The sequence below is a fragment of the Anomaloglossus baeobatrachus genome, chromosome 1 (assembly GCF_048569485.1).
Source record: "Anomaloglossus baeobatrachus isolate aAnoBae1 chromosome 1, aAnoBae1.hap1, whole genome shotgun sequence".
In the NCBI taxonomy this organism is placed as follows: Eukaryota; Metazoa; Chordata; class Amphibia; order Anura; family Aromobatidae; genus Anomaloglossus; species Anomaloglossus baeobatrachus.
The window spans coordinates 242295931-242309433 of NC_134353.1; the positions used below are offsets into that span (position 1 = coordinate 242295931).

Here is a 13503-nt window from a genome sequence, read left to right on the forward strand (position 1 = left end):
CTGCTGTGATGATCTCCTGCAGTCCTGCCATCAGCGCTGTCACTGCCTTCTATGCCGCGTTGTCAGCAGTATCGCGAGAGCCCGTGACGTCACCGCTAGTGACAGTCTCGGGCCGCGGGCATAGACGGCAGTGACAGCGGTGACGTCAGGAGATCGTCACAGCAGGTAATGATCTCATCTTGACAGCAGCGCTCGGCATCCCCGCGGTTGCTTCGCACTGCTGTGTGTCAGTGTCTGCCAGCGATGCAGGGTGACACTGACACTGCAGGGCAGGCAGCGGCGGGGCCGGAGCGGGACACAGACTGCATGGGCACCCGAAGGAGGTCACACTGAAGTGCTTCTGTGCGGCGTCCAGGGAGTGTGACGTGTGTGTACTCTGCTCCGCCTCCTCTTCTGGCATAATGACATCACTCCCTGCAAAACCGCAGGCAGCGATGAGCATTACCGCAGGTAAATCGCGGCTATACCGGGGGTATACCGCACATCATTTGCTACCTGAGGTATACCCCCGGAATTTCGCGATTACATTACAGTGAATGGAGTGAAATACCGCAGGTACCTGCGGAAAAGAAGTGACATGCACATTTTCTCAAGAAATTTTCTCAAGAAAATCTTCACAAAGAATTTTCTTGAGAAAAAAACGCAGTGTGCGCACAGCTATTTTTTTTTCCCATAGGTTTTGCTGGGAAATGTCTGCAGGAAGATCACAAGCATTTCTCAAGAAATTTCTGCAGTAAATCCGAGGGTAAAACGGCCTAGTGCGCACATAGCCTAAGTCATACAGATGTGAATGCTGCTGAGTTGGAGGGCCCCCCCTCAAAAGGTTTACAGCAGAATTCTAACATGGGGAAGGAAAAGGGGGGGGGGTCAGAGCTTTGGTGTGTGGGACAGCGACAATAGTGGCAGTGGGAATGGACTGGAGTACAATTTCTGGCAGGCTATGCAGGAATAAGATCCAGGAAATTAAAGCTAGTGGTTTTGTATGCGAGTCTATAATGACCTGGGCTTTCATTTCCACGTATACATACATTATGGCTCAGTTGTACAAGACATGAACGCAGAGGCTGTCACTACTCACAGCACATAATTGGCAGCGTGTACACTACACTGGTGGAGGCACTGCGGACACTTCTGCTTGGCTTCAAACCACAGGCCTTTTTTGCAGAAATGTGCTTGAAAACTCAAGTTTTAGTTACAAGGGAAGAGGTCACTGTCCAAAGCTTGCTGACGATATTTAAAGCTGCTGCAATCTTTTTTTTCTCTACGAAAGTAATCATGTCACATGTAAATCTTTCTGCAGAATGAGTGGCAAATAGGCAGGTGCAGCTGTCACTGGAAAACCACAGCCAATCTAGGTCACCAGTGTCAAGCTCATTAAACACCACTCCCAAGAATTATGCAGATGAAGGGTTCAGCAGGCCAGGGCATCACCAATTTTGAATGTCAACGTCTGGCCTGCCCCATGTTTTTTAATGGACTGACAACGTTCCTGATTGTCTGAATTTTGTTCCTGCACGAGTAGTGTTGGGAACATATACATTAGACCCTGAAAATGTGGCTATAACGCTGGTTTCACATTAGCGGTATTCTGCCGGACACTGCATAAGTGCAGTACAGTTCAATACAGTTCACTGGCAAGCTCCTGTCACACGCGGTCATGTGACCGGAGCTTGGCACGATGCCTGTGAACTGTATTGAACTGTACTGCACTCGTGCCGGATGCGGCAGAATACCGCTAATGTGAAACCAGCGTAAGAAGGGTCTTCATACTGTCATGCTAGAATACTGCAGCTTCTCCTGAGCATGTCCAAGGTGTAAGAGGGCAATGAAAAGAACTTGTCAGACTAGGTGCAGAGGCCAGAAAATGTTCATAACCTTGCTGCAGTCCTTCCCCAGCAAAACCGATGGTTAAAAAAAAAATTGCTGTGCGCACACTGCGTTTTTTTTCACCAACAGGTTTTGCTGTGGAATTTCCGCTGCGGAAAAGAAGTAGCATGTCACTTCTTTTCCGCAGGTCCCTGCGTTTTGGAGGGCTGGCAGACCTAGAGTCAGCGGGTGATTGGTCAGCGGATGATTGATCCTCGGTATCTGGCCAGATGCTGCTCCCCTTATAAAGTTTATGGATAACACAATCTGGCGCAACGGGGTAGGAGCAAGCGCCCCATACTCACCGATCACCAGTCGGCTGTCACCCTGCTCCCGCAGAAGCTATTTCATCTTCCAGAGCCAGCTGTTCATTAGTCTCATAATATTCACGCCTCCCCTGCTCACTGTTGGCTGTGATTGTTGCAGTCAGACAGCTGTCATTCAGTGTGGGTGTGTGTCTGACTGCAACCAAATCACAGATGCCAGTGAGCAGGTCTATAGCATACAGTAAAATAATTTAAATAAAAAAAAAAAAAACAACAACAGGTGTGCGGTCCCCTAATTTTGATAACCAGCCAGGATAAAGCCTCACAGCTGGGGGCTGGATTTAACAGGATGGGGATCCCCACAATATGGGGAGCCCCCTCTCCCCCCCTAGACTAAAAATATCAGCCAGCAGCCGTCCGCATCCATTAGATGTGACAGTCCTGGGACTTTCCCCAGCTCATCTCGAATTACCCTGGTGCGGTGGCAATCGGGATAATAAGGACTTAGTGGCAGCTATGAGCTGCTGCCTTTAAGTCCTTGTTTAGTGATGCAAGGTGTCTATGAAACACCCCCTCATCACTAAACTAAGTAAAAGTAAATAAACACCCCAAAAACCCTTTATGTGAAATAAAAGACAAGCCCCCTCTTTCACCACTTTAACCCCACCAATAACAGCCCTCCAGGTCTGGGGTAATCCACACGAGGTCCCACGACGCTTCCAGCTCTGCTTCACCTGACACTCACAGCGAGCACCATAGACCATGACTGCTCACTGTGAGGGCCAGGCCGCAAGTGAAGTGAGACGCACGGGATCAGTGGTGACTTCACTCATATGCTTTGTGGTGACAGGTGGAGGACTCAGCACATTGATTTGTAGTCTTTAGTTTGTGAACCCAGCCCCACCCACACCTACTGCCAGTCCACATTATACGCATATATAGCCTGGGTCTCAGCTTCCCATACACAGTAAGTTTTTTTTAACTGCATGAGAGGAGACACACAAGCTAGGGACCCCAACGTAGAGAAATACTTTGGCGTAGTGTTGGGGCTCTGTTGCATTGATCAATTCAATGCTAAATTTCTCTTTATTCATGGCAGTAATGCAGATTCCATTTTCATTCTTACATATAGATATTGGATTTTTCATGTCAGTATTCACACAGCAGTTTCTGCTTTTCATATATTCCCCTTACATAGTCACTGGTGTGCATACCTTCTCTCCATATAGTGTAGAATTTTTTTTAGGTTTTGCACCCAGTTTAGACTCAGAATGGTGTTCCAGACATTATTTCTTAATTGATTTGCACATCAGCTGACTGAAGTCACCGCTGATCTTATACTCCCGTTCTCCAGCGAGGCTGCCTCCGGACGCTGGGCTCTTGCTTCCAGGCCAGCTCATGCATATGCAGTTATGCACTGCACAGCCGACAGCCGCACGGGACACAGCATTGTAGGAGAATTCAGCACCACGGATAGGAGCGGGGACAGGGAAGTATCTCCCTGTGCCATCTTCTTCCTGCAGAAAATTCACGGTAAAACTGCGGCAACCCGCATGCTTACCGCAGGTGCAGTAATCTTTCAGAGGGTGTGGAATTTTAAGAAATTTCCATTTTCTAGTGCGCACCAGGGCTGTGGAGTCGGTAAACCAAACCTTCGACTCAGACTCCTCAATTTCTCTTGCACTGACTCCTACTATATTGCTTATAGTTAGGTGAAAAACTTATTGTAATACAGGAACATGTGTATGTGAACATCAGACATTTAATTTTTTATTTTATTTCAAGATATGGATAGAACATAAAATATATTTATTGGAATACAACTGTAATAAATTGTAAATATGTAATACACTATGTAATATACAGTAGATTACATATATCGTGTATAGTAAATATTGTATTACATATTTACAATTTTAGTTGTGTTTTAAAGTTGTATTCCAATAAATATATTTTATGTTCTAAATATCTTGATTATTGTATCATAAAAATGATTAAATGTCTAATGTTCACATTGTACTACAATACATTTTTCACTTAAATATAAGCATTATACTAAATATTTAGTAAAATATTCAGCGCATTCTGCATTGCACTACTGTCCCCAAATTATATATTGTCGGAGTCGGTGCATTTTATACCGACTCCACCAAAATGAGCTCCGACTCCACAGCCCTGGTGCGCACAGCCTTAAAATGAGAAAAATCTGCCATACAGTTTTTGAATTAGGCCTTTGAATATTCTCTCCTAGAATCATTTACAGCTTTTGAATTGTACAGTATTGCCAGATTCTGTACTATTGCCAAAACATACCCTAGGGTAAATGTTCTAGATGACATTTTGGGGGTCTAAAGTGGAAGCTATTCTTCCAGAGACTGACACCATTCCAGCATGCCAGTGGTGAGGAGTCTTAAAGCCGCAGTGTTCCTCTGAGAAATATGCAAATGGTCTCTACTGTGAGGAAGAGAAGTCTCCTCACTGGCATGCTGGAATGGTGTCAGTTTCCGTAAGGAGAATAGCCTCTCCTTTAGACCCTGTCTTAGCTTCTCATACAGCCAGATCTCACACTTTGCACTGACCAGGAGTAATCACCCTAGAACACTGTCAGCAAATTGGGATTCTGATCTGGCATAAATCCTAAGTCATATGACAAGGCTCATTAAAAGGGTCACTTATGACTTTTAGGATTGCTACTCCAATAGATGGCACTAGAGGTAATCTACTTCCTCACTAAAGGGTCAATATTTTATTTTTTTTTTTTGGTGGGGGGGGGATGCATCCCAGATTGTCAAGTACGCAAGTGACAATTTGAGATTACTGCACCCCAATTTTTTTGGTGCACATTTTTGCCACAAACTATCAACTAATGGGGGTGTAAGCTTGGTCACATTCTAAATACAGTCTAAATTTACACTCACATTTCGTTCTAGATCAAAAAACGTTCTCGTGTTAGTAACCTTACTGCTGCGTGCTGAATACAATTTGTCCTATAGTGTTCGTAATATTAACCGTATTCATGGTTTAGAAACTGATCTTGGTTTGACATTTATCCACATGTCGAGATAAGTAAAAAAACATGAAGAAATGAAAGCTGAAACAGTGCAGGGGAAAAAAAAAAAACAAAAAAAAAAAAAAAAACACACAAAATAAAAAAAATGGGGAAGTTGACACTGCATCACATGTTCTTTGATTTTAGTCTTGTGCTAGCTGCTGTAGATACAGGGTATGGGTCAGACGTCTTATGTTAGGTCATCTAATCTCAACTGCAGTTGTAGGACACCACGTGCTGCAGAATACATTGTCATACATGCGGGCAGGTGGTGATATTGCATAATTAGGGAGCAACTATGGAGTTTTAGCCACTTTAATGGAAAAAAAAAAAAAATATAGCAAGCCAATAGCAGAAAAATATATTTTTATTTATCAAAAAAAAAAAGCCACAATGTCACACATTTAATTGCATATCAAACCCATCTATGCTTTAGTTGTCTCCACACAGTTGGAGCAGAAATGCATTTCTGCCTTATAAAGCAAAAGTATAAAATGTGATTAAAAAAAAACAAAAAAAAAAACTCTGCACTAACTAGATTTATTGAATGAAAATGAATATGTAAAAGCTCCAGAAAGCATAAGAAATGGTTGACTTTGCTATAGCCTAGAGTTTTCAGGCTGCAAGCATCTGAGCAACGTAAAGGTCCACATTTGACCACAAGTCATTACTAGAGCCAACATGGTGTTGTCATTTCTTATTTGTTGGGGGCCGGCGCTCTGAGACATTCTCCAGTGCACAACTCCTATTCCCGACGCGGACTAAGGCCCTGTGCCCACGGGACAACGTACCCGTGCATTTTGCCGTGGAAAACCCGCAGATTTACCTGGATTTTCCAGATAAATCCACAGGTTGGCACAAGTACAGACACTCCCCATGTTATCCTATGGGATTTGGAGAGTGCTGTATCAATGTTGCGGTATGTGCGGCTGCGGAATATGCTGCAGCCGCACGTAGCTGCATGTCAATTCATGGGGAAATATCTGCAGATGTCTCGTCTTTCCAGTATGGAGCTAGAGGGCAGGACGTCCGCACAAAAAAAAAAACAAAAAAAACCCACACAACTTGAAGCTGTGTAGTGGCTCTAACCACTACCAAAAAAAATAAAAAAAAAATTTGTAAAATGTGATTTGGTTTTGCAGGGCAGACATTAACTTTCTAAAAAATAAACTAAAAGTTGTAAAATCATTTTTTTTTATTTAGTTAAAAAAGCAAGAAGGAATCTCCCAGTCAAGAAGCACATGTGCAGTCTGCATGTAAAATATGCCCTAGGATTAGACCATTTTTTATTACTGAAAAGAATATCAAGCAATATATACTGCACATGAAATAAGTCACTTAGAAAACATTGTCATGGTACACGATTGTCATTATATGAACACAATTTACATTAATCTATGCTGACGGCGGCTTCAGCCTCCCAATGTATTGCTAGAATCTTTGAGTCTATATAAAAGTTTGGTTTATTCAGCATTTTATTCCCATACCCATAGCACCTGGATTTCTACGTGTAATGGGAGTTCGTTACAGATCATTGAGGTCACCCTATAAAGCATAAAATGACTATTCCTTCTCGTTCTGTACAGTAGGATATCTCCAAATGGTGAGAGCACTAATATGGCTTCTTTAAAAGAGGTTTCCAAGCGCTTGTTAGAAACAGAAGGCATCCTGTGACTTGCATGTGCACCAAGAATGCAAATTACAGAAACCATTTGTGCCTTCTCACGTATAAAACTTCTCACCTTACAAATCAATTAACACCACACTTAAAACATAGCCTGCCCAAAGCATGCCAATCAAGCCTCCACAAGTCTGAAGCACCCCTAGCTAAAATACTGCTGGATTTTTTTTTTTTTCACTTGGACGTAGTCTGTAAAGTCCATTTCTCCAGATTTATGGTCTGTCGCTGACCTTACACCAGCTGTTACATGTTTTCTTTGTAGTGGAAACCAGTAGGACCCCGAGAATGCTTAGCAGCTGAGTGCTTTGTGGCAGCACCTGTTCTTGAAGACCCTGAACGGTGCCTGCGACGGCTTGTCTCTTCAATTCCAGAATTTGATGGACGTCTGCGTCCAGATTCTTCAGCGATTGGTGGCTGTAAAACGTAGAACCAAAATTAAAACATAAGCGGAGTTTGACTTCTGCTGCTCAGACAACTATTTCTAGGTTCTTCTAGATCTTGACACTCCCCTGAAACTTAACATTTACATTATCAAGTCTATGATCTGAACATCTGATGGATACACCCACAATAAGAATCTGTCACTTACATCAATTCTGAAGTCTTCCAGTCTCTTGAACTTGCTCAGATGGTCCTGCAATGTAGGGTTCACAGACATATTCTTGATTTGAGCATATTTAAGGAAAGCCCAAAATTTCTCCAATCCGTACAGCTGACCTGTTTAAAAGGTGGACAACATTGTTATTTACTAAAGTAAAAAGGTACCGTATATGCCGGCGTATAAGACGACTGGGCGTATAAGACGACCCCCAACTTCTGCCCTAAAAATATAGAATTTGGGATATACTCACTGTATAAGACTACCCCCGTTCAGTATGCTTCAGTATGCTAAGAGCAGGGGGCCGCACTGTGTGAGGAGGTGTTTTTTTTACTGTCCAGTATAACCAATAGGATTAGTGCAGGGGCCAGCATGTAAGCTCTTCATTAATGTCCCTGCATGGATGCGAGGGGAATCTGGCGTTACTGCACTAATCCTATTGGTTATACTGGACAGTGAAAAAAAAACAAAACACCTCCTCACACAGTGCGGCCCCCTGCTATATATACGCTATATATCCGCTGTATATATACCAGTATATATGCTGTATGATATACCAGTACGGGGCCGGGCTGTGTATCGCGTTTCCATAACGACGAGGCAGGAACTTCCCTGCTAGAGCGCTGACGTCAAGGCAGAGCTGCTTGCCTCTGATTGGCCAGCGCTCTGCCATTCAGCAGCGGTGACAGGAAGTTCCTCCCTCGTCGCTATGGAGGCAGAATCCAAGCGTGGAACGGAGTGGAGCGGCGCACTACAGCACCCAGGTATATATCCGGCGTATAAGACGACCCCCCACTGTAGCCATTATTTTAAGGGGGTAAAAAGTCGTCTTATACGCCAGTATATACGGTACTTAACAAGTGTCAGAATAAAAAGGATGCTTAGCCATGAGCCATGAGCCATGAGCCCAGAATACAGTTCATCAATTAAGATATCTGAAGATAGATCAATATGTCAAGAGATCTACCTACAATAGGTCTGTGAAAACATTTTTAGATTACCAGTTTTATAGTCTTTCAGTGTCTCATCTTGAAAATCTTGGAATATATCCGGCCTAAATTTCTTTTCCAGGCCGTAGCTGTAAAATCTGAACAGGCATTCTAGTCCGTACCTGTATGGAGGAGAACATTTAGGATATTCATATTAAGAGCATAAAACCTTTTTATAAAAGGTTTAGCATTTTCCTGCAGCTTTTCAGCTTTAGGTCAGCAGGGAAATAAGGAGATCAGTCATTTGTTGAGACCTTTGCATACACAAACCCAGAAACCACTGGTCACAGCCCTGTATGTGCAATGAAGAAGCAGAATTCCTGAATACCCTAAAACAGCATACCAACTACATAAAAGGGTCTGCATTTTACAGTTTAATTTCCCACTGAAGTGAATAGGGGCTCAGATGCAACACCCAAGAAAGCCCATGGGAAGGGGCATATGGAGGCAATTTGAAGGGATTGTCCAGTGAACGGAAAAAAAAACCCCAAAAAAACCCCAATTAATTCAGGCCTAGGTGTAATGGTTTCATTATGGAAATACCACCATTTACAAACCAGCACAGAATCACAGTGCCAAGGTTTTAAGTAGTGGTCGTGTAAAGGGTCCAGCATGGCACTGCTCACCTGTAGTTTTCTCTGGCTTCATCCACAGCAAGCTGTCTAAATTCATCATACATTTTTTTGTTGAAATGATCTCTTAGAAAGAAAGACCAAAAGCGGAATAGTGTGTTCATCTCCGGGGACTGACCAACGCCCAGTCTTTTTCTTTCTGATAAACAAAAGTGGATATGTTTTCATACCTGGTTAAGGATGTGACAATTTGGGTAGGAATGCTACAAAATAAGGCCTTTCGCCCGCAGGGCGAGGCTCAATAAAAACTATTCCCAGCAAAGTCTTATGAGAATTGTGACTTGCTGTGCCCATATTGCATATTTCTTCTTTTTCCTTGCTTTTTTGTTGCTGAAAAAAAGCAACATGTCAATTGTTTCTGTCCCACTCCCATCTCAATAGAAAAGCAAGCAAAAACAAAAGCACTGGGCACAAAGCCCAAGTCTCAGCCTGAGTGATCTCTAGAAAATTTGCAGTCTTTACAAAGGTCTAACCTTTCAATTTTCAACATTGGGCAACTAAAGCTTATTTTTTTATGTTTACATTGAAACAATATCGCTACATTTAAAGATTGTGCATCTCAAATATTGGTTTGCTACTCTTATGTATGTAGCACCGCTTCTATACCAATACCTCACTATTTTCATTTTCTATAAGGCTATGTTCACACGCGGCATCTCTTGTCAGTGCATCTTTAGTGCATCTAAAATGCGCCAAAAACGCAATGTTTTTGACGTGTTTTTCCCAATGTGTTTAAGTCAACTCTATTGACTGGAGGGCTCAAATACGCGGTAAAACCGCAAATAGAATGGACATGCTGCATCTTGGGGGGGGGGGGGGAACACAGCCAAGATGCAGCCAACAAAAGGAGCCCAGTGTGGACAGCAAAAATCAAAATCTCAGGCTTTGCAGGGAGAAGGAAATGCATGCAGTTTGGTGCATCTTTGGGACTTCAAAAATGCACCAAAAGATGCACTGTGTGAACTTAGCCTAAGGCTACATGGGCATGCTGCGTTTTTGGCTGCAGTGGTCAGAACTTTGATATTTGACTTCCCAGCAAAGGCTATGAGAAGTCAGATTTGCTGTGAGCACAATGCAGTTTGTCAGCGTTGTCAAAAGTTGACAAAAACGCAGCAAAAACGCATGTTGTGAAAATTGCACTGAAAACGCACCAAAAACGCATCTACAATTACAAGCATTTTTTGTGACATTTCCAGGCTTTCTCTGACGAGGTGCAGTTTTGGCTACAGATGGGAACACAAAGATGCAGCATGCGCATGTAGCAAGCAGTTTTGGAGGCCAACAGCTTATCAGTCAGTGCAGAGCATAAAATGCACCAAACCATACAGGGAGTATATACCTTCTATTGTCCATTAGAGGGAGACAGTGCCGTAATGATAAAACTGCTGCCGGGAATAGTGATTATACTAAGAATGTGGCTTTCACATAAGGATAATTGATTTAAAAAAAAAAATAATTAAATTTATTCACATAGGTAGGCAAGAACAAAAAAGTTCGCCAGTTATTGACCTGGTGTGTCCTTAGCGAATATGTAACAGGACACTTACTGCACTTTTCACTACAGTCAGCAATTGGCGGGGTGGCTGGCAGAAAGAAAAATCACAATGGTGTAATAAAGTGATTTCACTTGTGAGCCTTCTGTTCAGAGCCTTCTGTATACATTGGGGAATACTCCTATTTATGTGAGCAGAGCCTGTCACACAATTGGAACACAGGCTGCTATACTACATTTATCAAGACAAAAGGTAAACATTTACAGATTACACAATAACCCTTAATATAAATAACAAAGTACATACCCTTCAATACTTAGTATGACATGGTTTTAACCATTAGTAGTAATTTTTGAAACTTTTTTTTTTTTTACAAAATAAAATAAAACATCATTGCTTTGAATGTTATGGAGTAGCTCAGTTGATTCACATAGGATCCTCACAGCCACTTATTTAGCCAACGACCATTCTGCTCACCATTCAAGCATCTTCGCCGATATTTATGGTATACTTGCTGCGTAAACCCATTTTCTTTTAGGAGTTCATGGGAAGGGTGCTGGAACTTTGGTAGAGTGTGGGGAGCAGACCCATAGCTGCCTACGAGCACTGCCCCATCCAAGGGTGAAGCACTAGAACTGCTACAAAGAATTAGAAAATCAAGATTTAACAGCAGGAACGAAATAAGAGCAAAAACCATAATATAACCTGTCCTCAGGTTGTGGTTACACATCAGCAGTGCAGCCAAGGTTGGGTCTGTTTTAGACCTGGAACTTTTCAGTTTCAGAATATTTATATATATATATATATATATATATATATATATATATATATATATATATATATATATATATATATATATATATATATATATATATATATATATATATATATATATATATATATATATATATATATATATATATATATATATATATATATATATATATATATATATATATATATATATATATATATATATATATATATATATATATATATATATATATATATATATATATATATATATATATATATATATATATATATATATATATATATATATATATATATATATATATATATATATATATATATATATATATATATATATATATATATATATATATATATATATATATATATATATATATATATATATATATATATACACCACCATAGAGACAGCATGTAGCAATCAGATTCCGAAATGGACGGTGGAAGCAGTGAATATTTGAGGGAAATGAGCGGCCCCAGTAGTCTTAGTCACACGGTAAACTAAGAATAACGCTCCTATTTAAGTCAACCTAGTTCTTTCTACCACCATAAAAGAATATTCAGGTCTCCATAGACACATGGGGGAATCAGCAGATATTCAGGATTAATTATGATTCCGAACAGTTTTTTAAATCCAGTTGGACCCGCTGATCCTGAATATCTGCAGATTCGCCCTTCTCTACTGTTTAATATAAAATCTGCAATAGTCGTTCTTTATAGTGTGGACATTATAAGAAACATCTAAGGTGTACAGCTGGCTAAAATAGTGTATAAGGAGTGTAAGTGGCATAAATGAAAGCCATTTCACAAGACTCCAGGCACAGTTGATTCCACAATAAATGGACTTGCGCTCTTTATGAGCTTTGGTACAAAACAACCCAAGTACACTACTTTGGGATCTTGTTAGGTCACTATTGGGGACCATATGTAATGGTTTATTTTTGGTACAACCCTCCTAATATACTTTTAACACTTTAGATTAACCATCTCTTCTACCCTGGAGCACATTCAAAGCCAACAACATCTTTATATCACCAGGGTAGTTTTAAGATTAAATTTTTCTTCTATTTTCTGCTGGGTGCGTCTTATAGTCTGAAAAACACAGCACTTACATAGTGTCCACCACTTGACTATGAATATTCTGAAAGGTGTAATGTGGCAACAATCGTTTAAGCATGACCATCTCAAATGGACATTTTGCTCAAAAAGCTAAAATACCAAAAGATTACATATAAGGTTTCATTTATGGATCAATACTTTACCTGACAGTAGAGGCTGTTGGTTTGTGTTCCCTGGAATCCATTACCCAACCAACATGAGATTCAAGAGGTGGATTTGTACTGTGACGGGTCTTCCTCTTTCTTGGAGTCTACAATAATAAAGGAGAAATCAAATTATGTGACAGGTCTAGTTTAAAGAAAATAAACAATAAAAACACAAACGAGTGGATGAAGAAGGGAATTTTGTTTACTTACCGTAAATTCCTTTTCTTCTAGCTCCAATTGGGAGACCCAGACAATTGGGTGTATAGCTATTGCCTCTGGAGGCCACACAAAGTATTACACTTAAAAGTGTAAGGCCCCTCCCCTTCTGGCTATACACCCCCAGTGGGATCACTGGCTCACCAGTTTTAGTGCCAAAGCAAGAAGGAGGAAAGCCAATAACTGGTTTAAAGACCAATTCAATCCGAGGAAACATCGGAGAACTGAACCATACCACATGAACAACATGTGTACCCGAAAAAACAGAAAAACCCCGAGAAAAACAGGGCGGGTGCTGGGTCTCCCAATTGGAGCTAGAAGAAAAGGAATTTACGGTAAGTAAACAAAATTCCCTTCTTCTTTGTCGCTCCATTGGGAGACCCAGACAATTGGGATGTCCAAAAGCAATCCCTGGGTGGGTAAAAGAATACCTCATGATAGGGCCGTCAAACGGCCCTCTCCTACAGGTGGCCAACCGCCGCCTGAATGACTTATCTACCTAGGCTGGCGTCTGCCGAAGCGTAGGTATGCATCTGATAATGCTTGGTAAAAGTAAGTAGACTCGACCAGGTGGGTGCCTGACACACCTGCTGAGCCGTAGCCTGGTGCCGTAATGCCCAGGATGCACCCACGGCTCTGGTAGAATGGGCCTTCGGCCTTGAGAGAACCAGAAG

General features: G+C 41.3%; 1 protein-coding gene across 2 annotated transcripts in view; it reads right to left on the reverse strand.

Moving 5' to 3' along the window:
- Positions 1-5530: 5530 nt before the first annotated feature.
- The window catches only part of LARP1B (La ribonucleoprotein 1B), a 57151-nt gene continuing 49178 nt past the window's right edge, over positions 5531-13503 (reverse strand). For both annotated transcript variants that reach the window (XM_075348718.1, XM_075348709.1), the window contains 6 exons: positions 12611-12717; positions 11052-11212; positions 9076-9220; positions 8462-8571; positions 7452-7579; positions 5531-7276 (listed from right to left, as the gene is read on the reverse strand). In XM_075348718.1, the coding sequence (XP_075204833.1) occupies positions 7106-7276; positions 7452-7579; positions 8462-8571; positions 9076-9220; positions 11052-11212; positions 12611-12717 (822 nt within the window). In that variant the 3' untranslated portion in view covers positions 5531-7105. The remainder of the gene's footprint in view (positions 7277-7451; positions 7580-8461; positions 8572-9075; positions 9221-11051; positions 11213-12610; positions 12718-13503) is intronic.